This window comes from Zootermopsis nevadensis, unplaced genomic scaffold, assembly GCF_977971745.1.
Source record: "Zootermopsis nevadensis isolate Lab colony 2312 unplaced genomic scaffold, Znev_1.0 Znev_ptg000030l, whole genome shotgun sequence".
Lineage (NCBI taxonomy): Eukaryota > Metazoa > Arthropoda > Insecta > Blattodea > Termopsidae > Zootermopsis > Zootermopsis nevadensis.
This window is the reverse complement of record NW_028259162.1, coordinates 3,430,488-3,454,142: the sequence shown is the minus strand read 5'-3', so window position 1 is coordinate 3,454,142 and position 23,655 is coordinate 3,430,488. Positions and strand designations below refer to the sequence as shown.

The window sequence follows — 23,655 nt, the reverse complement described above, 5'->3', positions numbered from 1 at the left end:
TACGAGAATGGTTAATAAATTTATGAGATAATTCCAAGGAATTTAATGGTTGGTAACACTAGAGATCAGTTAGCTATTCCTGACATGAGGCTTATTTTGATGAAATTCAGAACTATCGGATCCAGCTCGACACGAGATTGAATTAGAATTTCCAAAAGTCTGGCTCAACCAGACAAAGAACGTCCTTTGAAGTCAATTTATCTGAACGCGTAACAAGTCAGCAACGCCATTCCCAGTTAAATTGCAGATGGTGACCTGGGGTTTTCCCAGTGTGCAGCACTTTGGCTGCGAATCAGTACTTCGAGGAAATTACTGCATCCATCGTCAGACTTCCTGATTATTATTATTATTATTATTATTTTGTAATTAAAGTTTCATTTTGTATGTCTTATTTATATTTAACTGTTTTTAATTTAATTATTGTACACTTAGGCATATTATTCAGCTCATTTGCTTGTTGATTATTTTGTAACAAATTAATGAATTGATATATTATCATTATTATATTGTACATTTATATATTTAGTTTCTTGTTTGTTTGTTTTTGTATTGTTATGTTTATTGTTAGTGATTGGCTGTTATTGGCCTCTATTGGCTGTTGCCAAGCACTCTAATAATTGAATTGAATTATTATTTTGTGTAGCGTCACATAAGACGTGAGGATAATAATTTGTATTCTTGTGGTAAAAATAGCATGAAAGAAATGTTTGAACCTTGTCTGGTACAAATAATGAGCGGATGTCATGTCTTTTGGTGGTACTCACGCGAGGAAACCGCGCTGGCAGCGCCGAAACTGTCGTGTGCTGAGGCGGTGGCACCCTGCCCCCCGCCATTCAGGTCACTTGCGGCGGCAGTTGAGAAGCCGAGGGCCGGAGCACTAAAGCCGCTCCCAGCGGCGGCGCAGCTACCCAGCGCCCCAGCGGGGCCCAGGTACGACGAATAGGGGCTCGCGGCGCCGTATCCCCAGTGACTGTTGGTCGCACTCAGCCCGAACTGGCCCATGTCTGCAGGCAGAGAGCAAGAACACATCCTGTTTATCGTGGCACTCCAGCTCGCTCTATCGGCGAAACGTTACAATTCTCTACACCTTACCTTGCGTAAGGTAAGATGTCATTCTGAAGTGACACCGACGTTTAGCAAAGGTTAAAGACGAATTCTGATCTGATGATAGGCCTACGTGTTCAAGAAATATTAAACTCTGTTGACGTCATAATTTGTAGAATATAAGCCGACAACAAAAAGATTACCATTTAATTTCCACAGCTGCCCGTATTCATTACGCCAACTTCTGGGTATTATACCGTGTCTAAGTGGTAAATAATAGGCTTCTGAGCGGTTCTGGGGAAGCACCAGCCTTCTTCAACCTTTGTTCTTTTAAGAAGGCGCCCAGACCCTCCAAAATGCTAGTAGGTTTTACCATTTGGACGTGTTTCGTTAATTACAGTTTAGATGGACCAAGTTCCAAGCTCGGAAACCAATCAATTATGGCACAGAGCGACGAACTCAATACGTCACAGAATATGACAGCTTCGTAAAGCACACGGCAGCGCCTGGAATAAGACTTTCGGAACCACTTATTCTCACTGCTGATTTATAAGACGTGATGTATTTGAGCTTTGAAAGGACGACAAAATAATGCGAGGTTGATGCAGCCTGTTCAGTTGATCCCCCTGTAATTACCAGCGTGTAACGTCCTCCTGGCAATGGCCCATACACCTCTTTGCACTTTTACTTGTGGTACCATAATCCCTCATTAAGCCACTTCACAGTTACGTTTATATTTCATCTCACTGCAGGTAAGAGAATTACATTTAGTCTGTCTGTCACATATAATTATCATTGTCCCTAATTGGGTGTGTTGGTACACAGTTTTCTGCTCTCTCGTTTTGAGAGGAGGAATTTGAAAAACAAGATGAGGTGTTGTGAAAAGAGGGAGCACTAGTGTGAAAATTTTGGCGCTAAAATCTTATTATCTTACTTTAAAAAGTATTGTTACGTAAGGGATTAAAATGGGTTGAACAAAGGGGAGTATTTTTTGTTCCTGAACTGAGGCGGGGTAGGTCAGCGGTCGTTGATGGCGTGGAGCAAGTGTGTGTGTGTGTGTGGATTAACTCGTGAGAAACATCCCTGTTTGGCCGTAATTAAGCCAGCAGTAACGCGTTTAACTGTGCAGTACCGCTGAGAGCACTGCATAATCGTTTTTAACCTACGCTCCTGGCCATGTTTTCATTTCCTCACCACTCTCTCGTGGACCCGTCCGTTAAGAAGCAATGCGATTCCCGTCATTGGCCTTACGCTAAGAAATCAGGGTCACTACTCATGCAAGAGTTAATGAATGAAGGAAGAAAACGGAAGATTAAGAGAGGCAAGAAAATACTAGAGAGAGAAAAAGAATTAAGAAATAATATGAGAAAAAAATGTAAATCGATCAATCGATATGGAACATGAATGATATTTTATTATCTTAATTATAAGAAATTTTAAATAAAAATTATATTGTGATCAGACGGATTAAAATAAATAATTGATATAATATTCACAATATGACGCAATTACACTATCTTATGAGAAAGAAAGAAAAATGAAAAAATGAGAGAAAGAAAGGAACAAAGAAATTACGAAATAATGAAGTGAACCGAACAAAAAAAATAAAAAAGGAGAAAATAGAGAAATAAATAAATTAGAAGACAAAGAGTCCACAACAGAAAGTCAAATTGAGAAATACGTACCTCAGCATCACTCCACCCTCTAAAGCTATTCGATCTGGTTGACAATCAGAACTATAAAGGAAAGCTAAAATTTGAGATTATACGCTCACCTTTGAAGTATTAGACAAGATTACGGTGTGTACAGAAACGGAATTCATTCCGTCAAACAGAAAACTACAACAAAGGATTTCAGGGGAAACCCGTAAAAAAGTATCATGGCGCTTTGATCAGTTGTGTTTATTGTTAACTAATTCCATGGAGTGAAGTCCTTACTGAGAATGTTCCAGTCGCTAAACTAGCAAAGAATTTCCCCTTGTATGGAACTTGTAGACCCAACAGCTCGCTTTTAGATCTCGTCCTGAGCCAATATAAACTCAATATTTAAGACACTACGCAAATGTACTCTTACTGTGAGTCGGTGATTAATATTTTATGTTTCTGTTGACGCCAGAGCAATATTTTAACATCTCTCCGATTTCTTAAATCCGTTATTGGTGGAATTTTCAATTGTCATTGCTCAATCAGTTACTTATGTCATCAAAGAGAGAGTGTCGCACTATCGAAGCTGTTTCTGCTGATATTACACTCGTTCGAGCAGTCTCTTCACAAGCGTGTGATTCGCTGTCATGCTGGTTGCAGAGTCGAGTTGCCTCGAAGCGTGCGGAGTTCACTTGGCGGCGAACGCAAGCCTCACCCGCCGGTCTCCCTTCCCTCTCTCGGCGGTACTGAGTCACACTCCACCAATCCTGACACGAAGTGAACATTTTCTTATAAGAAAATCTCCACCGGCATGATGTCTGTGCCTTGCCTCAAGAAAGTATAAAAACTTGTCTTATAATATGATACCAATAATTTAATCCTGAAACTAATGAGTTTCTAAACAATTAACTGTGTCCCATTGAATGCCAGCAATGTCGAATTACTCAGCTTCAGTCTAGTCCAATATCAGTCTTTCACCAATCCGTTTAATATTTAAAGACTTTCTATGCATTCTTGAGAAGAATGTCCTAATTCTATTTATTTGTCTATCTGTCTATTTCTTCCTAAACTCCATTGTTTCTTTGTTTTTTTTCTTCCTTCTCTTACCTAGAACTGTAACTTTAAGAAAGAGTTCTTCGTTCAGCGAATCAAAAAGTTCCCCGCTTTTTATAAAATCAAAGGTTCATTACTTTTTGTTACACATTCATATTAAATGATACAAAATATAAATGCGAAGTGCGTAAATAAATATCCTCGCAATGTTTCCATTGAATCAAATTAACAAGCACTGAGTTACGCCATGCGTGACTCTGTTCATGAAGATGCATGTTTACAACACGTTAGCGTATGCAACCCAAACAACTGCATGTCACGACAAGTTGCCTAAGTCCACAGGGGCACGGAGTATCTAGCACATGTTTCATTGGTTTGCAATTAGTAGAATGGTAATCGCAGAAACACACGCGAACTCAGATCTACACGTATCAGCAGCTCACGTTTTCCTCGTTTGGATTACTGTTATTTCGCGGGAGAAACTGGGATAAATTCACGACACACATTGACATATTACTTAACATAAAGCTATCACTTCCGTAACGAAAACAAAAGAACCGAACTAGACGATATATACAGACGTTATTAATTCAAAGCCAAGCCCACCTTCCAACGGTATGTCCGGTCTCCACAGCCAAGGTATTGGATATAGTGTCATGGCGGATGTGGGCTGCTTTATATTAATAGGATTTAAGTTACATTAGTAACTACACAAAACGCTTTCTGGTATTAATAGCTACTTAAGAACGATATAATTCTATCGTATGCAGTTATCCTCAAGTGTGTTATAATTATTATAACTTGAAGAGTTATCTTTAAAATTAAAATAAGATATATTTAAATTTATCTCAAGTCCTGGTTGGAAGATATCTGCGAAATATTTAAATAGATATTTTCATTGTTAAAAATGATATTCTATGTTTTTTTGTTGTACTTATGCCCAATTATATTTATTTATTTATTTAGTGTTCTGTCTGACGACAGGTCCATATGAACTGGATCCTTCCATCCTTTTCTCGGACTGGGACCTGTTCATATACGTTCTTGGCAGATGATCCAGAAGTGGTTTGCCATTGCCTTCTTCTGTGTGTGAATGGAGTAATTGTTGGGATGCCACGGAGGAAAACTCCGTGTTGCCTAGACCACGGCCTTGCCCAACACAAGTTATAAATTCGGGCACCGCACGACATCATTAAAACATTATTCTTGCAAATGAATTTATTTTTCGGAGTGTTTAGGAAGTATATGATAGTAACTTCATTTACCATATTGTTATATGCTGCAATACATAAGGTGTTACCGCCTGGTGAACCAGCTGTGTTGATTTCAAAATCAGTCCTGAGTAAAGAGACACCATTTCATTTAATTTGTGCTTTTTTTTAACTTTAGACGCGTGAATGTTGTTTATTGTTTACTGTATGGGTGAGACAATCATCGCTATGGGCCAATTGTAACCCGACAACTTGTCTCATTTTCGGTACACTTAGTTTTTCAACGCACTAATTTAATTCTAAACCTTACGAGCTTGGCTGCCTCACCGCGCAGGTGAGTTATTTGGACGCGGCGCTCAGTAATAGAGAGATGAGCTGTCACATGTCAGCACTGTACGGGATAACTCTCGTCTTTGTGGATCAACTGCCAGCTCTTTTGAACAAACGCGTATGTACGTCAAAGCAAAGTGCGTTATTGCGTCCCAGTCCACTGGACACTATACACTACACAATTACAATATGGCGACGCTCGCCTCTACACTGCTCTATGATGTTCTGCTGCCAGAAATCAGCAAGGTGACGTAACTCAATAAAACGAAAACATAAAGAAATTCGCTTGTAATGGTAATAAGACGAATGTAAACAGTACCTATACTTTAACGCCAATTAAAGCAGATATTTGGGGGGAGTGGATTTGGACATCTGAAGAAACACGAAGATTCAACACCGCTAATACCAAAGCCAGCCACTGGACACGATCTCAAGCCATTTATAACTAGCTTCCTTTCTTATAACTTATTTTCGTTGGATCCATCTCAGTACTATAGACTTATTTTCCAATGCCAACCTCTAAATAAAAATTATTTGCCCATCATCCCGCGTCCTCAGGGTTAAACACCAGGTGGCCTGAAGCACTCACCAAGCTATTCATTTCGTTGGCCTATATAACATCTATCTCTGCTGTTGAAAGTCTATGTATTTTCTGAGCGTACCTGCTTGCCTTGGCTAATATTTACGTCCATTAAAGCTGGGTTTGAGGTACCATCAGGTGAACAACTGACCATCATGATTATCGTCATCATTATCACTGATTACAATCAGCAACAATTACTTCCTGTTTTAGTCTGATGCATCGTGTTCCTGTTTGTTTGCATTTATTTTGATTTTTCGTCTTTCCAAAAATGACACTGGGGTTGGAAATGAATGCTCTGCATGGACGCTGGTCAGGCGGTAATGACTACGACGTGGGGGCGGATATTGACCGCCGATTGCTTCCTCACTCAGCTGTACTGACAGGGTGGGAAGAGGCGACAAGAATCCTGGGATCCATACGCAATCACGGGGATCATATCAGACGAGGAAACTCATGTTTAGAGGTCAGCCAAATGAAATGTCTGAACTAATATTATATTTCGGTGTTCCTGTTATTTATCTGCGTGTCCAGTATCGCGCTGTTAGCGGTGTTGAATTTTTAGGGTTCTTATACCAAAATATCTTATTTCTCCCTACGTAATCAAAAAGCAATAATTAAAATATGGGCCTGTAAACTATAATTTTATCTGTCCTGTTACATGTCTCTGGAGCTTCATTTCTTTTCTTAAGGGAAACATATTAGTATTATCTGAGGACGAATTCATTTGAATCTTTTTGAGATACGAAATTTTTTCGGCAGAAAAAATTCAAATTGTGGTATTCTGGGCCGTGATATCGTGTAGTCTTACACGCGGTCACAAAATTTTTTGGAACAACTCGCTGTTCCATCTTCAGTATAGTAAAGAGACAGAGAGAATGTATAATTACAATTTAACACAAAACGTGTGGATGAAATGTTGAGCAATTTTTGGGTCGGCTTTAATACACAGTGCTCAGAATGCTTCTCCTGCTCCTGCTGTCTCCTGAAAGCTGAGTGAAGTCACACAGGGCATGTGTATGCAGTAGGTAGCGAGCAGCGATGTTGCTGACATCAAAGCAAGTTAGCCACAAACACAAGACCCTGTTTACTGCGGGAGGGGGGGGGGCGGTCGGATGGGAGTTCGGGGGGTGGACCACGCTATTTTTTATGAAGTCCACTGCTGTGCCAGTCCCGTGTTTACTTGGGCTTTGATTAGCTAGCTTGCAGCCGTTCCGACAAGCCCAGTCTAATAACGGTCCTCCAGCATGTAAATATTAAATGTAAATATTAAACGAGCAGTCAAATCTCCCCACCCTCATACATTATCAAACTCATATATTTTAAAATTCGACTGAGGGGGTGTTACATGAATAAAGTAATGAGGACCTGACAAGCATTTCAGTATATAAATTAGCCTACATTTTCACGTAAACAAACTTAAATTGGTTTTAATTTGCTAACTCTTGGAACTAAGAGAGAAAACTTTTGACGAGGAACGAAATTAAAATCAAAATAATAAAGATCATTGACGAATGTTTTAACTGCGAAGTATTGACTCGAAATTATTTCATCATATAAAAAGAGAATCGAATATTGTAAACGCTGAAGCTCAAATGTAATGTGCCCTCGAACACAATACGCAACACAACATACAAAAGTTAAGACTAACTCATTAACTCACTCTGTGGTGCAGGAACTTTGTCAAAGAATAGCCCGCTTTCTTTATGGAACCCGAAAGTTCATCACCGTGTTCACTAAAGCCCACCACCGGACTCAAACGTTTAGGCTAAACTGGCCCTTTTTTTAAATGATAACAAACTGAAGATAAATTTTCATTTTTCCACGAATGAAAGAAAGGTATTGAAAAGGAAAACTGTGGCCAACAGAGGAGGCACAGCCCTACAGCAACGTATGAACGTCGCAGTAAGTTTCGACTTCGTTCAGGGTTGACGGAAGTGAAAACATGAGGTAAACTTAGCACTGCATACGACAGGCATTGAACCCGTAGTCCATAAGGCACCGACTGAATTGAAAGAGTAGACGCTGATGGTAGAACAAAATTGTTTTTTTTAGTTGAAGGGTGTGAAATTATTGGCCAAATTCCACTGACTTACAGCAAGGGCAGTCCTTTGTCAACACAAATGAAATTCCGTGTTGAATAAAGGCAAGAAACTTGACAAATTTTCAAAGAAATTCCCTTGAATACGGGGTTAGATTCAGGTACTTTCTTCAAGGATGCAGTAATACAAGCGCAAATGCCATCACAGTTCCTGATGAAAAAGGAAAGTTGGCGGAAAAACTCAAAGAAGACATAACATAAGGAAAATGTGGAAAATTAATGAAATTACAGAATCGCAGAATTCGTGATTTGAAATATGTAAGCTGTGATCTCAGGCTGAATGTTTACCCCGTGTTGGCGCATTGGTCTCGCACGCCTGGGCTTCAACACAGAAACCTGATTCTATCCTCCACCCAACCCCTTTATTTTACTACCCCTTCTGCTAATTTCCTGCTGCTTGTTTTTTATTAATGTCCTGGTCTCTTCGCCCGGCCTCTGGCTGTAAGAGTACTGAGGCTGCAGTCCGATTATTAATTAATTTTTGGGTCGCCTGAGGCGAAACCTATTCATTTCTCCGCTTAGAAGCTGCTCAGAGCAACGATTTCTGCTGTCCGTTACATCTACTCTCTCTGCATGCCTGTCCATCTGTCCGTCTTCGAACCAGACCGCTCAGCTTGACGTTTACCTGCGGTGCAGCTGACAGACGTAGATATTCGGAAAAAAAACAAAGATTTAATGATGTTAATCACGATTAATACTGAGCATAATACCAACTTTAAAGCGCATTTTTCTTTCGATTTTTGTTTGGTATCTTCTAACAACAATTATAGACAGAAACGCTGCCAGTTGCTCAGACTGTATGGCGTCGGATGGTAAATGAATAATGACTTAAAAATGATATGGAAGGAAGCGGCCGTGGCCTAACTGAAAGTACTATCCCGTTATTTACTTAGAGGTACTGAAGAAAGTTACGAAAAGCTCCAGTCAGGACAGTGATTCTCCGAGCCGAGATTTGAACCCGGGACATCCCGAATGCAAAGAAGGAATGTTGTTCACTCTCCTGCGACGTTCGTTAAAACAATATGAATTATAAAAGTAGTTGAAACATAATTTCGAAAAAAGTTTCTTGTTAAAAGATTCTTATTGTCATCCTCTCATAGTCGATAAAGCGTCTTTATACAGCCATCATACCAACACAGATATCAGACCCCTGAAATTGACCCACGACTCGAATGCTGGGTGGCGCCTGGAGCGTGTCAATGTGACAGACGCGCTGATTGCTAGCCAACAAGTTCGTGAAACAGTTTGCTCTCCGTGTTCATTAGCTCTCAGACTGCAACACGATGGGCCCAGATCCTCAGACTGCTGGTAGCTGAAGCCACGTCGTCAGTTGTTCCCAAGAATCCATTGCCATCATCACTCAGGGATCTACATTTCCCGTAGCAAGCAGAACTGCTGTGGGACAACGCATAATTTCATGAAGTGTCTGTAATCGATGTTACCAACGTTCAATAAGTCATACATACGATGATGTCCTTCCTTCGGCCTGTAACTTCGACTGCTGAAACGTCTAGCTCCTGCAATAATGTCGTTCGCTTTTCCGTGGTTTTCCCTTTGTACCTACTATTCTATTATCTTTCGTCTCTCGCCTCGCCCACTCTTCGAAGCTGCACCACATTTTTCTTCGTTTTTGAATGACAGTCTCCGCAAGGCCTTTGACTACTGTCCACGCCGCCATACTTTAACAATATCTTCTCCGAAATTAGTTTTTCTACATTAATTCATATGCACAGCCACGGTGGTATAGCGGTTAGAACGCTGGCCTTGTAATCCTGGGGTCTCGGGTCCGATTCCCGGCGGTGCCCAAATTTATAACTTGTGTTGGGCAAGGCCGTGGTCTAGGCAACACGGAGTTTTCCTCCGTGGCATCCCAACAATTACTCCATTCACACACAGAAGAAGGCAATGGCAAACCACTTCTGGATCATCTGCCAAGAACGTATATGAACAGGTCCCAGTCCGAGAAAAGGATGGAAGGATCCTGTTCATATGGACCTGTCGTCAGACAGAACACTAAATAAATAAATAATTCATATGCAGGCCTTGTGGTAACGACAAGCACCAATGGATTGGGCAAGTTCATCGCATTCAAATGTGTTATCTCACCGCTTCAACACGTGACTCTACACACACTGAATACAGCTGCACTCTCGCTACAAAAAACATCAAGATCAAGACTCGAGGAGACTTCAGGTGGAGTAACGTATTCACTTCCTTCTGAAGCCAGCGCCGGACACGAAAATGTTTTGTCAGACAAAATACCATACCCCTAAGGTATCAGGTACCTTCACTCAGCCTACCATGGTCATCATAAATGTAGTCAGTAACTGTCAGAAGCAATGCTTATCAAAAATGTTTTGGGCGTCTTGAAATAGCTAAGTCGCGTCGCCCGGCGTCGGATTTCAAATGTCGAAAATTATGGCGTCGATATTACAATTGCGTCAGCCATGCTACTTCGACAGCTATAGGCGTTGCGACGCTCAGCGTCGGTTCTCCAACTCGACTTCTAATGGTATTCCAAACGATCCTAATTTAATATGGCGTCAGTTGGGGCGTCCCGGAGATAGGCGTCGCGACGCCCGGCGTCTATCTTGAGCATTCGTAATCGGGGAATTTCCAGAGTGTCACCAATGTTAAATAAGGCGTCTGTTGCCAATGTAGCGACGAAAAGCGTCGCGACGCCTGGCGTCGTTTTTCCAACTCACATTCTAACTGCATTCGAAGTAAATCTGCATTAATGTGGCGTCATTTTGGTGCGTCCTCTAGATAGGCGTCGCTACGCTCAGCGTCGATCTTTGATATTATGTTAGGTTGGGTTAGGTTAGGTTAGGTTGGGTTACGTTAGGTTAGGTTGGGTTGGGTAGGATTAGGTTAGGTTAGGTTGGGTTAGGTTAGGTTAGGTTGGGTTAGGTTAGGTTAGGTTAGGTTAGGTTGGGTAGGGTTGGGTTAGGTTAGGTTAGGTTAAGTTAGGTTAGGTTAGGTTAGGTTAGGTTAGGTTGGGTAGGGTTGGGTTAGGTTAGGTTTTGTAAGGTTGGATTATGTTAGGTTAGGTTAGGTTAGGTTAGGTTAGGTTAGGTTAGGTTAGGTTAGGTTAGGTTAGGTTAGGTTAGGTTAGGTTAGGTTGGGTTAGGTTAGGTTAGGTTGAGTTGGGTAGAGTTGGGTTATATTAGGTTAGGTTAGGTTGGGTAGGGTTGGGTTAGGTTAGGTTAGGTTAGCTTAAGTTAGGTTAGGTTAGGTTAGGTTGAGTTAGGTTAGGTTAGGTTAGGTTAGGTTAGGTTAGGTTAGGTTAGGTTAGGTTGGGTTGGGTTAGGTTAGGTTAGGTTAGGTTAGGATAAGTTAGATTAGGTTAGGTTAGGTTAGGTTAGGTTGGGTAGGGTTGGGTTAGGTTAGGTTAGGTTTTGTAAGGTTGGATTATGTTAGGTTAGGTTAGGTTAGGTTAGGTTAGGTTGAGTTAGGTTAGGTTAGGTTAGGTTTGGTAAGGTTGGATTATGTAAGTAAGGCGTCTGACTTATGTTTTGCAAATCTGCGTCATACTTTAATGCGAGTAGACTGGTTTCCCGACGCTCACCTGCCATGTGCATGGCGAAGATGGACGTCGATTCTGACAGCGTCGTTATTCAGACGCCCTCCCAACACCATTATTGATATCGTTAATTTTTAAATATGGTAAATATGGCGTCTTTTTTATGAACCTCGACGCTTAGCGTCGATATTACAACTGCCTCAGCAATGATAGTTTGACAGCTATAGGCGTCGCGACGCTCAGCGTCGATTTTCCAAGTCGACAAATAATGGTATTCCAAGCGATGCTAATTTAATATGTCGTCAGCTGGGGGCGTCCCGGAGATAGGCGTCGCGACGCCTGGCGTCTATCTTGAACATTCGTATTCGGGGCCTTCCAGAGTGTCACCAATGTTAAATAAGGCGTCTGCTGCCATCGCCGCGACAAAAGGCGTCGCGACGCCCGGCGTCGTTTTTCCAACACACATTCTAACTGCATTCGAAGTGAATCTGTATTAATGTGACGTCATTTTGGTGCGTCCCGTAGATAGGCGTAGCGACGCTCAGCGTCGATCTTTGATATTAGGATAGGTTAGGTTAGGTTAGGTTGGGTTGGGTAGGGTTGGGTTATGTTAGGTTAGCTTAAGTTAGGTTAGGTTGAGTTAGGTTAGGTTAGGTTAGGTTGGGTTAGGTTAGGTTAGGTTAGGTTAGGTTGGGTTGGGTTACGTTAGGTTAGGTTAGGTTAGGTTAGGTTAGGTTAGGTTATTCTAGGTTATTTTTTTAAATTTTCAATTATTTCGAAAATTTTCGAAAAATCGAAAAACGTTGGAAATCGTCCATAAAGCGCAGAAATCCAAAAAAATTTCAAAAATTCTGAATTCAAATTTCTTTCCGAAAATTTCGAAAATATTTAGTTTTCTTCGCAATTCATGCCATTTACAGCCACTTTTAATTTTTTGAAAATTTCGAAAATTTTTGAAAATTTCAATTTCATCGAAAATTTTCGAAAAATCAAAAAACGTGGGAAATCGTCCATAAAGCGCAGAAATCCAAAAAATTTTCAAAAATTCTGAATTCAATTTTTTTTTCGAAAATTTCGAAAATCTTTAGTTTTCTTCGCGTTTCATGCCATTTACAGCAACTTTTAATTTTTTGAAAATTTTTGAAAATTTTTGAAAATTTCAATTTTTTCGAAAATTTTTCCTAAATTTCGAAAAACGGGAAATCGTCGAAAAAGCTAGGTTAGGTTAGGTTAGGTTACGTTAGGTTAGGTTAGGTTAGGTTACGTTAGGTTAGGTTAGGTTAGGTTAGGTTAGGTTACGTTAGGTTAGGTTAGGTTAGGTTAGGTTAGGTTAGGTTACGTTAGGTTAGGTTAGGTTAGGTTAGGTTAGGTTAGGTTAGGTTAGGTTAGGTTAGGTTAGGTTACGTTAGGTTAGGTTAGGTTAGGTTAGGTTAGGTTAGGTTATGTTAGGTTACGTTAGGTTAGGTTAGGTTAGGTTAGGTTAGGTTAGGTTATTCTAGGTTATTTTTTTAAATTTTCAATTATTTCGAAAATTTTCGAAAAATCGAAAAACGTGGGAAATCGTCCATAAAGCGCAGAAATCCAAAAAAATTTCAAAAATTCTGAATTCAAATTTTTTTCCGAAAATTTCGAAAATATTTAGTTTTCTTCGCGTTTCATGCCATTTACAGCCACTTTTAATTTTTTGAAAATTTTTGAAAATTTCAATTTCATCGAAAATTTTCGAAAAATCAAAAAACGTGGGAAATCGTCCATAAAGCGCAGAAATCCAAAAAAATTTCAAAAATTCTGAATTCAAATTTTTTTTCGAAAATTTCGAAAATCTTTAGTTTTCTTCGCGTTTCATGCCATTTACAGCAACTTTTAATTTTTAAAAAAATTGGTGAAAACTTGAAAATTTCAATTTTTTCGAAAAAATTTCGTAAATTTCGAAAAACGGGAAATCGTCGAAAAAGCTAGGTTAGGTTAGGTTAGGTTAGGTTAGGTTAGGTTAGGTTAGGTTAGGTTAGGTTAGGTTAGGTTAGGTTAGGTTAGGTTACGTTAGGTTAGGTTAGGTTAGGTTAGGTTAGGTTAGGTTACGTTAGGTTAGGTTAGGTTAGGTTAGGTTAGGTTAGGTTAAGTTAGGTTAGGTTATGTTAGGTTACGTTAGGTTAGGTTAGGTTAGGTTAGGTTAGGTTAGGTTATTCTAGGTTATTTTTTTAAATTTTCAATTATTTCGAAAATTTTCGAAAAATCGAAAAACGTGGGAAATCGTCCATAAAGCGCAGAAATCAAAAAAAATTTCAAAAATTCTGAATTCAAATTTTTTTCCGAAAATTTCGAAAATATTTAGTTTTCTTCGCGTTTCATGCCATTTACAGCAACTTTTAATTTTTTGAAAATTTTTGAAAATTTTTGAAAATTTCAATTTTTTCGAAAATTTTTCCTAAATTTCGAAAAACGGGAAATCGTCGAAAAAGCTAGGTTAGGTTAGGTTAGGTTACGTTAGGTTAGGTTAGGTTAGGTTACGTTAGGTTAGGTTACGTTAGGTTAGGTTAGGTTAGGTTAGGTTACGTTAGGTTAGGTTACGTTAGGTTACGTTAGGTTAGGTTAGGTTAGGATAGGTTAGGTTAGGTTAGGTTACGTTAGGTTAGGTTAGGTTAGGTTAGGTTAGGTTAGGTTAGGTTGGGTTGGGTTACGTTAGGTTAGATTAGGTTAGGTTAGGTTAGGTTAGGTTAGGTTAGGTTATTCTAGGTTATTTTTTTAAATTTTCAATTATTTCGAAAATTTTCGAAAAATCGAAAAACGTGGGAAATCGTCCATAAAGCGCAGAAATCCAAAAAAATTTCAAAAATTCTGAATTCAAATTTCTTTCCGAAAATTTCGAAAATATTTAGTTTTCTTCGCGTTTCATGCCATTTACAGCCACTTTTAATTTTTTGAAAATTTTTGAAAATTTCAATTTCATCGAAAATTTTCGAAAAATCAAAAAACGTGGGAAATCGTCCATAAAGCGCAGAAATCCAAAAAATTTTCAAAAATTCTGAATTCAAATTTTTTTCGAAAATTTCGAAAATCTTTAGTTTTCTTCGCGTTTCATGCCATTTACAGCAACTTTTAATTTTTAAAAAAATTGGTGAAAACTTTTGAAAATTTCAATTTTTTCGAAAAATTTTCGTAAATTTCGAAAAACGGGAAATCGTCGAAAAAGCTAGGTTAGGTTAGGTTAGGTTAGGTTAGGTTAGGTTAGGTTAGGTTAGGTTAGGTTACGTTAGGTTAGGTTACGTTAGGTTAGGTTACGTTAGGTTAGGTTACGTTAGGTTAGGTTAGGTTAGGTTAGGTTAGGTTAGGTTACGTTAGGTTAGGTTAGGTTAGGTTAGGTTAGGTTAAGTTAGGTTAGGTTATGTTAGGTTACGTTAGGTTAGGTTAGGTTAGGTTAGGTTAGGTTATTCTAGGTTATTTTTTTAAATTTTCAATTATTTCGAAAATTTTCGAAAAATCGAAAAACGTGGGAAATCGTCCATAAAGCGCAGAAATCAAAAAAAAATTCAAAAATTCTGAATTCAAATTTTTTTCCGAAAATTTCGAAAATATTTAGTTTTCTTCGCAATTCATGCCATTTACAGCCACTTTTAATTTTTTGAAAATTTCGAAAATTTTTGAAAATTTCAATTTCATCGAAAATTTTCGAAAAATCAAAAAACGTGGGAAATCGTCCATAAAGCGCAGAAATCCAAAAAATTTTCAAAAATTCTGAATTCAAATTTTTTTTCGAAAATTTCGAAAATCTTTAGTTTTCTTCGCGTTTCATGCCATTTACAGCAACTTTTAATTTTTTGAAAATTTTTGAAAATTTCAATTTTTTCGAAAATTTTTCCTAAATTTCGAAAAACGGGAAATCGTCGAAAAAGCTAGGTTAGGTTAGGTTAGGTTACGTTAGGTTAGGTTAGGTTAGGTTAGGTTACGTTAGGTTAGGTTACGTTAGGTTAGGTTAGGTTAGGTTACGTTACGTTAGGTTAGGTTAGGTTAGGTTACGTTAGGTTAGGTTAGGTTAGGATAGGTTAGGTTAGGTTAGGTTACGTTAGGTTAGGTTAGGTTAGGTTAGGTTAGGTTAGGTTAGGTTAGGTTGGGTTGGGTTACGTTAGGTTAGGTTAGGTTAGGTTAGGTTAGGTTAGGTTAGGTTAGGTTATTCTAGGTTATTTTTTTAAATTTTCAATTATTTCGAAAATTTTCGAAAAATCGAAAAACGTGGGAAATCGTCCATAAAGCGCAGAAATCCAAAAAATTTTCAAAAATTCTGAATTCAAATTTCTTTCCGAAAATTTCGAAAATATTTAGTTTTCTTCGCAATTCATGCCATTTACAGCCACTTTTAATTTTTTGAAAATTTTTGAAAATTTCAATTTCATCGAAAATTTTCGAAAAATCAAAAAACGTGGGAAATCGTCCATAAAGCGCAGAAATCCAAAAAAATTTCAAAAATTCTGAATTCAAATTTTTTTTCGAAAATTTCGAAAATCTTTAGTTTTCTTCGCGTTTCATGCCATTTACAGCAACTTTTAATTTTTAAAAAAATTTGTGAAAATTTTTGAAAATTTCAATTTTTTCGAAAAATTTTCGTAAATTTCGAAAAACGGGAAATCGTCGAAAAAGCTAGGTTAGGTTAGGTTAGGTTACGTTAGGTTAGGTTAGGTTACGTTAGGTTAGGTTAGGTTAGGTTAGGTTAGGTTACGTTAGGTTAGGTTAGGTTAGGTTAGGTTACGTTAGGTTAGGTTAGGTTAGGTTAGGTTAGGTTAGGTTACGTTAGGTTAGGTTAGGTTAGGTTAGGTTAGGTTAAGTTAGGTTAGGTTATGTTAGGTTACGTTAGGTTAGGTTAGGTTAGGTTAGGTTAGGTTAGGTTATTCTAGGTTATTTTTTTAAATTTTCAATTATTTCGAAAATTTTCGAAAAATCGAAAAACGTGGGAAATCGTCCATAAAGCGCAGAAATCAAAAAAAATTTCAAAAATTCTGAATTCAAATTTTTTTCCGAAAATTTCGAAAATATTTAGTTTTCTTCGCGTTTCATGCCATTTACAGCAACTTTTAATTTTTTGAAAATTTTTGAAAATTTTTGAAAATTTCAATTTTTTCGAAAATTTTTCCTAAATTTCGAAAAACGGGAAATCGTCGAAAAAGCTAGGTTAGGTTAGGTTAGGTTACGTTAGGTTAGGTTAGGTTAGGTTACGTTAGGTTAGGTTACGTTAGGTTAGGTTAGGTTAGGTTAGGTTACGTTAGGTTAGGTTACGTTAGGTTACGTTAGGTTAGGTTAGGTTAGGATAGGTTAGGTTAGGTTAGGTTACGTTAGGTTAGGTTAGGTTAGGTTAGGTTAGGTTAGGTTAGGTTGGGTTGGGTTACGTTAGGTTAGGTTAGGTTAGGTTAGGTTAGGTTAGGTTATTCTAGGTTATTTTTTTAAATTTTCAATTATTTCGAAAATTTTCGAAAAATCGAAAAACGTGGGAAATCGTCCATAAAGCGCAGAAATCCAAAAAAATTTCAAAAATTCTGAATTCAAATTTCTTTCCGAAAATTTCGAAAGTATTTAGTTTTCTTCGCGTTTCATGCCATTTACAGCCACTTTTAATTTTTTGAAAATTTTTGAAAATTTCAATTTCATCGAAAATTTTCGAAAAATCAAAAAACGTGGGAAATCTTCCATAAAGCGCAGAAATCCAAAAAATTTCAAAAATTCTGAATTCAAATTTTTTTTCGAAAATTTCGAAAATCTTTAGTTTTCTTCGCGTTTCATGCCATTTACAGCAACTTTTAATTTTTAAAAAAATTGGTGAAAACTTTTGAAAATTTCAATTTTTTCGAAAAATTTTCGTAAATTTCGAAAAACGGGAAATCGTCGAAAAAGCTAGGTTAGGTTAGGTTAGGTTAGGTTAGGTTAGGTTAGGTTAGGTTAGGTTAGGTTAGGTTAGGTTAGGTTAGGTTACGTTAGGTTAGGTTACGTTAGGTTAGGTTACGTTAGGTTAGGTTACGTTAGGTTAGGTTAGGTTAGGTTAGGTTAGGTTAGGTTAGGTTACGTTAGGTTAGGTTAGGTTAGGTTAGGTTAGGTTAGGTTAAGTTAGGTTAGGTTATGTTAGGTTACGTTAGGTTAGGTTAGGTTAGGTTAGGTTAGGTTATTCTAGGTTATTTTTTTAAATTTTCAATTATTTCGAAAATTTTCGAAAAATCGAAAAACGTGGGAAATCGTCCATAAAGCGCAGAAATCAAAAAAATTTTCAAAAATTCTGAATTCAAATTTTTTTCCGAAAATTTCGAAAATATTTAGTTTTCTTCGCAATTCATGCCATTTACAGCCACTTTTAATTTTTTGAAAATTTCGAAAAATTTTGAAAATTTCAATTTCATCGAAAATTTTCGAAAAATCAAAAAACGTGGGAAATCGTCCATAAAGCGCAGAAATCCAAAAAATTTTCAAAAATTCTGAATTCAAATTTTTTTTCGAAAATTTCGAAAATCTTTAGTTTTCTTCGCGTTTCATGCCATTTACAGCAACTTTTAATTTTTTGAAAATTTTTGAAAATTTCAATTTTTTCGAAAATTTTTCCTAAATTTCGAAAAACGGGAAATCGTCGAAAAAGCTAGGTTAGGTTAGGTTAGGTTACGTTAGGTTAGGTTAGGTTAGGTTACGTTAGGTTAGGTTAGGTTAGGTTAGGTTAGGTTACGTTTGGTTAGGTTAGGTTAGGTTAGGTTAGGTTACGTTAGGTTAGGTTAGGTTAGGTTAGGTTAGGTTAGGTTAGGTTAGGTTACGTTAGGTTAGGTTAGGTTAGGTTAGGTTAGGTTATGTTAGGTTACGTTAGGTTAGGTTAGGTTAGGTTAGGTTAGGTTAGGTTATTCTAGGTTATTTTTTTAAATTTTCAATTATTTCGAAAATTTTCGAAAAATCGAAAAACGTGGGAAATCGTCCATAAAGCGCAGAAATCCAAAAAAATTTCAAAAATTCTGAATTCAAATTTTTTTCCGAAAATTTCGAAAATATTTAGTTTTCTTCGCGTTTCATGCCATTTACAGCCACTTTTAATTTTATGAAAATTTTTGAAAATTTCAATTTCATCGAAAATTTTCGAAAAATCAAAAAACGTGGGAAATCGTCCATAAAGCGCAGAAATCCAAAAAATTTTCAAAAATTCTGAATTCAAATTTTTTTTCGAAAATTTCGAAAATCTTTAGTTTTCTTCGCGTTTCATGCCATTTACAGCAACTTTTAATTTTTAAAAAAATTGGTGAAAACTTTTGAAAATTTCAATTTTTTCGAAACATTTTCATAAATTTCGAAAAACGGGAAATCGTCGAAAAAGCTAGGTTAGGTTAGGTTAGGTTAGGTTAGGTTAGGTTAGGTTAGGTTAGGTTAGGTTAGGTTAGGTTAGGTTACGTTAGGTTAGGTTAGGTTAGGTTAGGTTACGTTAGGTTAGGTTAGGTTAGGTTAGGTTAGGTTAGGTTACGTTAGGTTAGGTTAGGTTAGGTTAGGTTAGGTTAGGTTAAGTTAGGTTAGGTTATGTTAGGTTACGTTAGGTTAGGTTAGGTTAGGTTAGGTTAGGTTATTCTAGGTTATTTTTTTAAATTTTCAATTATTTCGAAAATTTTCGAAAAATCGAAAAACGTGGGAAATCGTCCATAAAGCGCAGAAATCAAAAAAATTTTCAAAAATTCTGAATTCAATTTTTTTTCGAAAATTTCGAAAATATTTAGTTTTCTTCGCAATTCATGCCATTTACAGCCACTTTTAATTTTTTGAAAATTTCGAAAATTTTTGAAAATTTCAATTTCATCGAAAATTTTCGAAAAATCAAAAAACGTGGGAAATCGTCCATAAAGCGCAGAAATCCAAAAAATTTTCAAAAATTCTGAATTCAAATTTTTTTTCGAAAATTTCGAAAATCTTTAGTTTTCTTCGCGTTTCATGCCATTTACAGCAACTTTTAATTTTTTGAAAATTTTTGAAAATTTTTGAAAATTTCAATTTTTTCGAAAATTTTTCCTAAATTTCGAAAAAAGGGAAATCGTCGAAAAAGCTAGGTTAGGTTAGGTTAGGTTAGGTTACGTTAGGTTAGGTTAGGTTAGGTTACGTTAGGTTAGGTTACGTTAGGTTAGGTTAGGTTAGGTTAGGTTACGTTAGGTTAGGTTAGGTTAGGTTACGTTAGGTTAGGTTAGGTTAGGATAGGTTAGGTTAGGTTAGGTTACGTTAGGTTAGGTTAGGTTAGGTTAGGTTAGGTTAGGTTGGGTTGGGTTACGTTAGGTTAGGTTAGGTTAGGTTAGGTTAGGTTAGGTTATTCTAGGTTATTTTTTTAAATTTTCAATTATTTCGAAAATTTTCGAAAAATCGAAAAACGTGGGAAATCGTCCATAAAGCGCAGAAATCCAAAAAAATTTCAAAAATTCTGAATTCAAATTTCTTTCCGAAAATTTCGAAAATATTTAGTTTTCTTCGCAATTCATGCCATTTACAGCCACTTTTAATTTTTTGAAAATTTTTGAAAATTTCAATTTCATCGAAAATTTTCGAAAAATCAAAAAACGTGGGAAATCGTCCATAAAGCGCAGAAATCCAAAAAAATTTCAAAAATTCTGAATTCAATTTTTTTTCGAAAATTTCGAAAATCTTTAGTTTTCTTCGCGTTTCATGCCATTTACAGCAACTTTTAATTTTTAAAAAAATTGGTGAAAATTTTTGAAAATTTCAATTTTTTCGAAAAATTTTCCTAAATTTCGAAAAACGGGAAATCGTCGAAAAAGCTAGGTTAGGTTAGGTTAGGTTACGTTAGGTTAGGTTAGGTTACGTTAGGTTAGGTTAGGTTAGGTTAGGTTAGGTTAGGTTACGTTAGGTTAGGTTAGGTTAGGTTAGGTTACGTTAGGTTAGGTTAGGTTAGGTTAGGTTACGTTAGGTTAGGTTAGGTTAGGTTAGGTTAGGTTAGGTTAAGTTAGGTTAGGTTATGTTAGGTTACGTTAGGTTAGGTTAGGTTAGGTTAGGTTAGGTTATTCTAGGTTATTTTTTTAAATTTTCAATTATTTCGAAAATTTTCGAAAAATCGAAAAACGTGGGAAATCGTCCATAAAGCGCAGAAATCGAAAAAATTTTCAAAAATTCTGAATTCAAATTTTTTTCGAAAATTTCGAAAATATTTAGTTTTCTTCGCATTTCATGCCATTTACAGCCACTTTTAATTTTTTGAAAATTTCGAAAATTTTTGAAAATTTCAATTTCATCGAAAATTTTCGAAAAATCAAAAAACGTGGGAAATCGTCCATAAAGCGCAGAAATCCAAAAAAATTTCAAAAATTCTGAATTCAAATTTTTTTCGAAAATTTCGAAAATCTTTAGTCTTCTTCGCGTTTCATGCCATTTACAGCATCTTTTAATTTTTTGAAAATTTCTGAAAATTTTTGAAAATTTCAATTTTTTCGAAAATTTTCGGAAATTTCGAAAAACGGGGAATCTTCGAAAAAGCTAGGTTAGGTTAGGTTAGGTTAGGTTACGTTAGGTTAGGTTAGGTTAGGTTAGGTTAGGTTATGTTAGGTTAGGTTAGGTTATTTTTTTAAATTTTCAATTATTTCGAAAATTTTCGAAAAATCGAAAAACGTGGGAAATCGTCCAAAAAGCGCACAAAACCAAAATTTCATGCCATTTACAGCCACTTTTAATTTTTCGAAAATTTCGAAAATTTTTGGATATTTCAATTTTTTCGAAAATTTTCGAAAAATCGAAAAACGTGGGAAATCGTCCATAAAGCGCAGAAATCTAAAAAAAATTCAAAAATTCTGAATTCAAATTTTTTTCGAAAATTTCGAAAATTTTTAGTTTTCTTCGCGTTTCATGCCATTTACAGCAACTTTTAATTTTTTGAAAATTTTTGAAAATTTCAATTTTTTCGGAAATTTCGAAAAACGGGAAATCGTGGAAAAAGCTAGGTTAGGTTAGGTTAGGTTAGGTTAGGTTAGGTTGAGTTAGGTTTGGTTAAGTTAGGTTAGGTTAGGTTAGGTTAGGTTAGGTTGGGTAGGGTTGGGTTAGGTTAGGTTAGGTTAGTTTAAGTTAGGTTAGGTTAGGTTGAGTTAGGTTAAGTTAGGTTAGGTTTGGTAAGATTGGATTACGTAAGTAAGGCGTCTGACTTATGTTTAGCAATTCTGCGTCATACTTTAATGCGAGTAGACTGGTTTCCCGACGCTCACCTGCCATGTGTATGGCGAAGATGGACATCGATTCTGACAGCGTCGTTATTCCGACGCCCTCCGAACGCCATTACGGATATCGTTAATTTTTAAATATGGTAAATATGGCGTCTTTTTGATGAACCTCGACGCTTGTCTTTTCGACGCTTAGCGTCGATATTACAACTGCCTCAGAAATGCTAGTTCGCCAGCTATATTCGTCGCGACGCTCGGCGTCGGTTTCACAACTCGACTTCTAATGGTGTTCCAAGCGATGCTAATTTTATATGGCGTCAGTTGGGGCGTCCCGGAGATAGGCGTCGCGACGCCTGCCGTCTATCTTGAACATTCGTATTCGGGGCCTTCCAGAGTGTCACCAATGTTAAATAAGGCGTCTGCTGCCGTCGTCGCGACAAAAGGCGTCGCGACGCCCGGCGTCGTTTTACAAATTCACATTATAACGGCATGCGAAGTGAATCTATATTAATGTGGCGTCATTTTGGTGCGTCCTCTAGATAGGCGTCGCGACGCTCAGCGTCGATCTTTGATATTAGGTTAGGTTGGGTTAGGTTAGGTTAGGTTACGTTAGGTTAGGTTGGGTTGGGTAGGGTTAGGTTAGGTTAGGTTAGGTTAGGTTGGGTTAGGTTAGGTTAGGTTAGGTTAAGTTAGGTTAGGTTAGGTTAGGTTGGGTAGGGTTGGGTTAGGTTAGGTTAGGTTAGTTTAAGTTAGGTTAGGTTAGGTTAGGTTGAGTTAGGTTAGGTTAGGTTAGGTTAGGTTAAGTTAGGTTAGGTTAGGTTAGGTTAGGTTGGGTAGGGTTGGGTTATGTTAGGTTTTGTAAGGTTGGATTATGTTAGGTTAGGTTAGGTTAGGTTAGGTTAGGTTGGGTTACGTTAGGTTAGGTTGGGTTGGGTAGGGTTAGGTTAGGTTAGGTTAGGTTGGGTTAGGTTAGGTTAGGTTAGGTTAGGTTGGGTTAGGTTAGGTTAGGTTAGGTTAAGTTAGGTTAGGTTAGGTTAAGTTGGGTAGGGTTGGGTTAGGTTAGGTTAGGTTAGTTTAAGTTAGGTTAGGTTAGGTTAGGTTGAGTTAGGTTAGGTTAGGTTAGGTTAGGTTAGGTTAAGTTAGGTTAGGTTAGGTTAGGTTAGGTTAGGTTGGGTAGGGTTGGGTTAGGTTAGGTTTTGTAAGGTTGGATTATGTTAGGTTAGGTTAGGTTAGGTTAGGTTGAGTTAGGTTAGGTTAGGTTAGGTTTGGTAAGATTGGATTACGTAAGTAAGGCGTCTGACTTATGTTTTGCAAATCTGCGTCATACTTTAATGCGAGTAGACTGGTTTCCCGACGCTCACCTGCCATGTGTATGGCGAAGATTGACGTCGATTCTGACAGCGTCGTTATTCCGACGCCCTCCCAACGCCATTACGTATATCGTTAATTTTTAAATATGGTAAATATAACGCTCGGCGTCGATTTCACAACTCGACTTCTAATGGCATTCCAAGCAATGCCAATTTAATATGGCGTCAGTTGGGGGCGTCCCAGAGATAGGCGTCGCGACGCCCGGCGTCTATCTTGAATATTCGCATTCGGGACCTTCCAGATTGTCACCATTGTTAAATAAGGCGTCTACTGCCGTCGTCGGGAAGAAAGGCGTCGCGACGCCCGGCGTCGTTTTTCAAATTCACATTCCAACGGCATTCGAAGTGAATCTGCATTAATGTGGCGTCAGTGTAGTGCGTCCTGTTGATAGGCGTCGCGATGCTCGGCGTCGATCTTGGACATTTTTATTCAGGGCCTCCCAGAATTTCACCAATGCTGGATATGTCGTGAGTAGCAGTCGTCTCTACGATTGCCGTCACGGCGTCCGGCGTCGGTTTACCATCGTCTTCGCCAATGGCCTTCTGAAATTCCAATGTGGCGTATGGGCTTCTCTTGACTGTTTCGATTCTGGGCGTCGCGACGCTTGGCGTCGGATTAGCAGCATTCTTCCTGAGTCTTGTCAGAAGCTACTAA

The 23,655-nt window shown here is 37.4% G+C and overlaps 1 protein-coding gene across 5 annotated transcripts in view; it reads right to left on the bottom strand.

Moving 5' to 3' along the window:
- LOC110841293 (uncharacterized) overlaps positions 1-23,655 on the bottom strand; it is a 265,608-nt gene that overhangs the window by 8,617 nt on the left and 233,336 nt on the right. For all 5 annotated transcript variants that reach the window (XR_015537944.1, XM_087359002.1, XM_087359003.1 and 2 more), the window contains one exon: positions 765-1,004. Coding sequence is in view for 4 of the 5 variants with exons in the window: in XM_087359002.1 (XP_087215128.1) it covers positions 765-1,004 (240 nt within the window). In the remaining variant the exon portion in view is untranslated. The remainder of the gene's footprint in view (positions 1-764; positions 1,005-23,655) is intronic.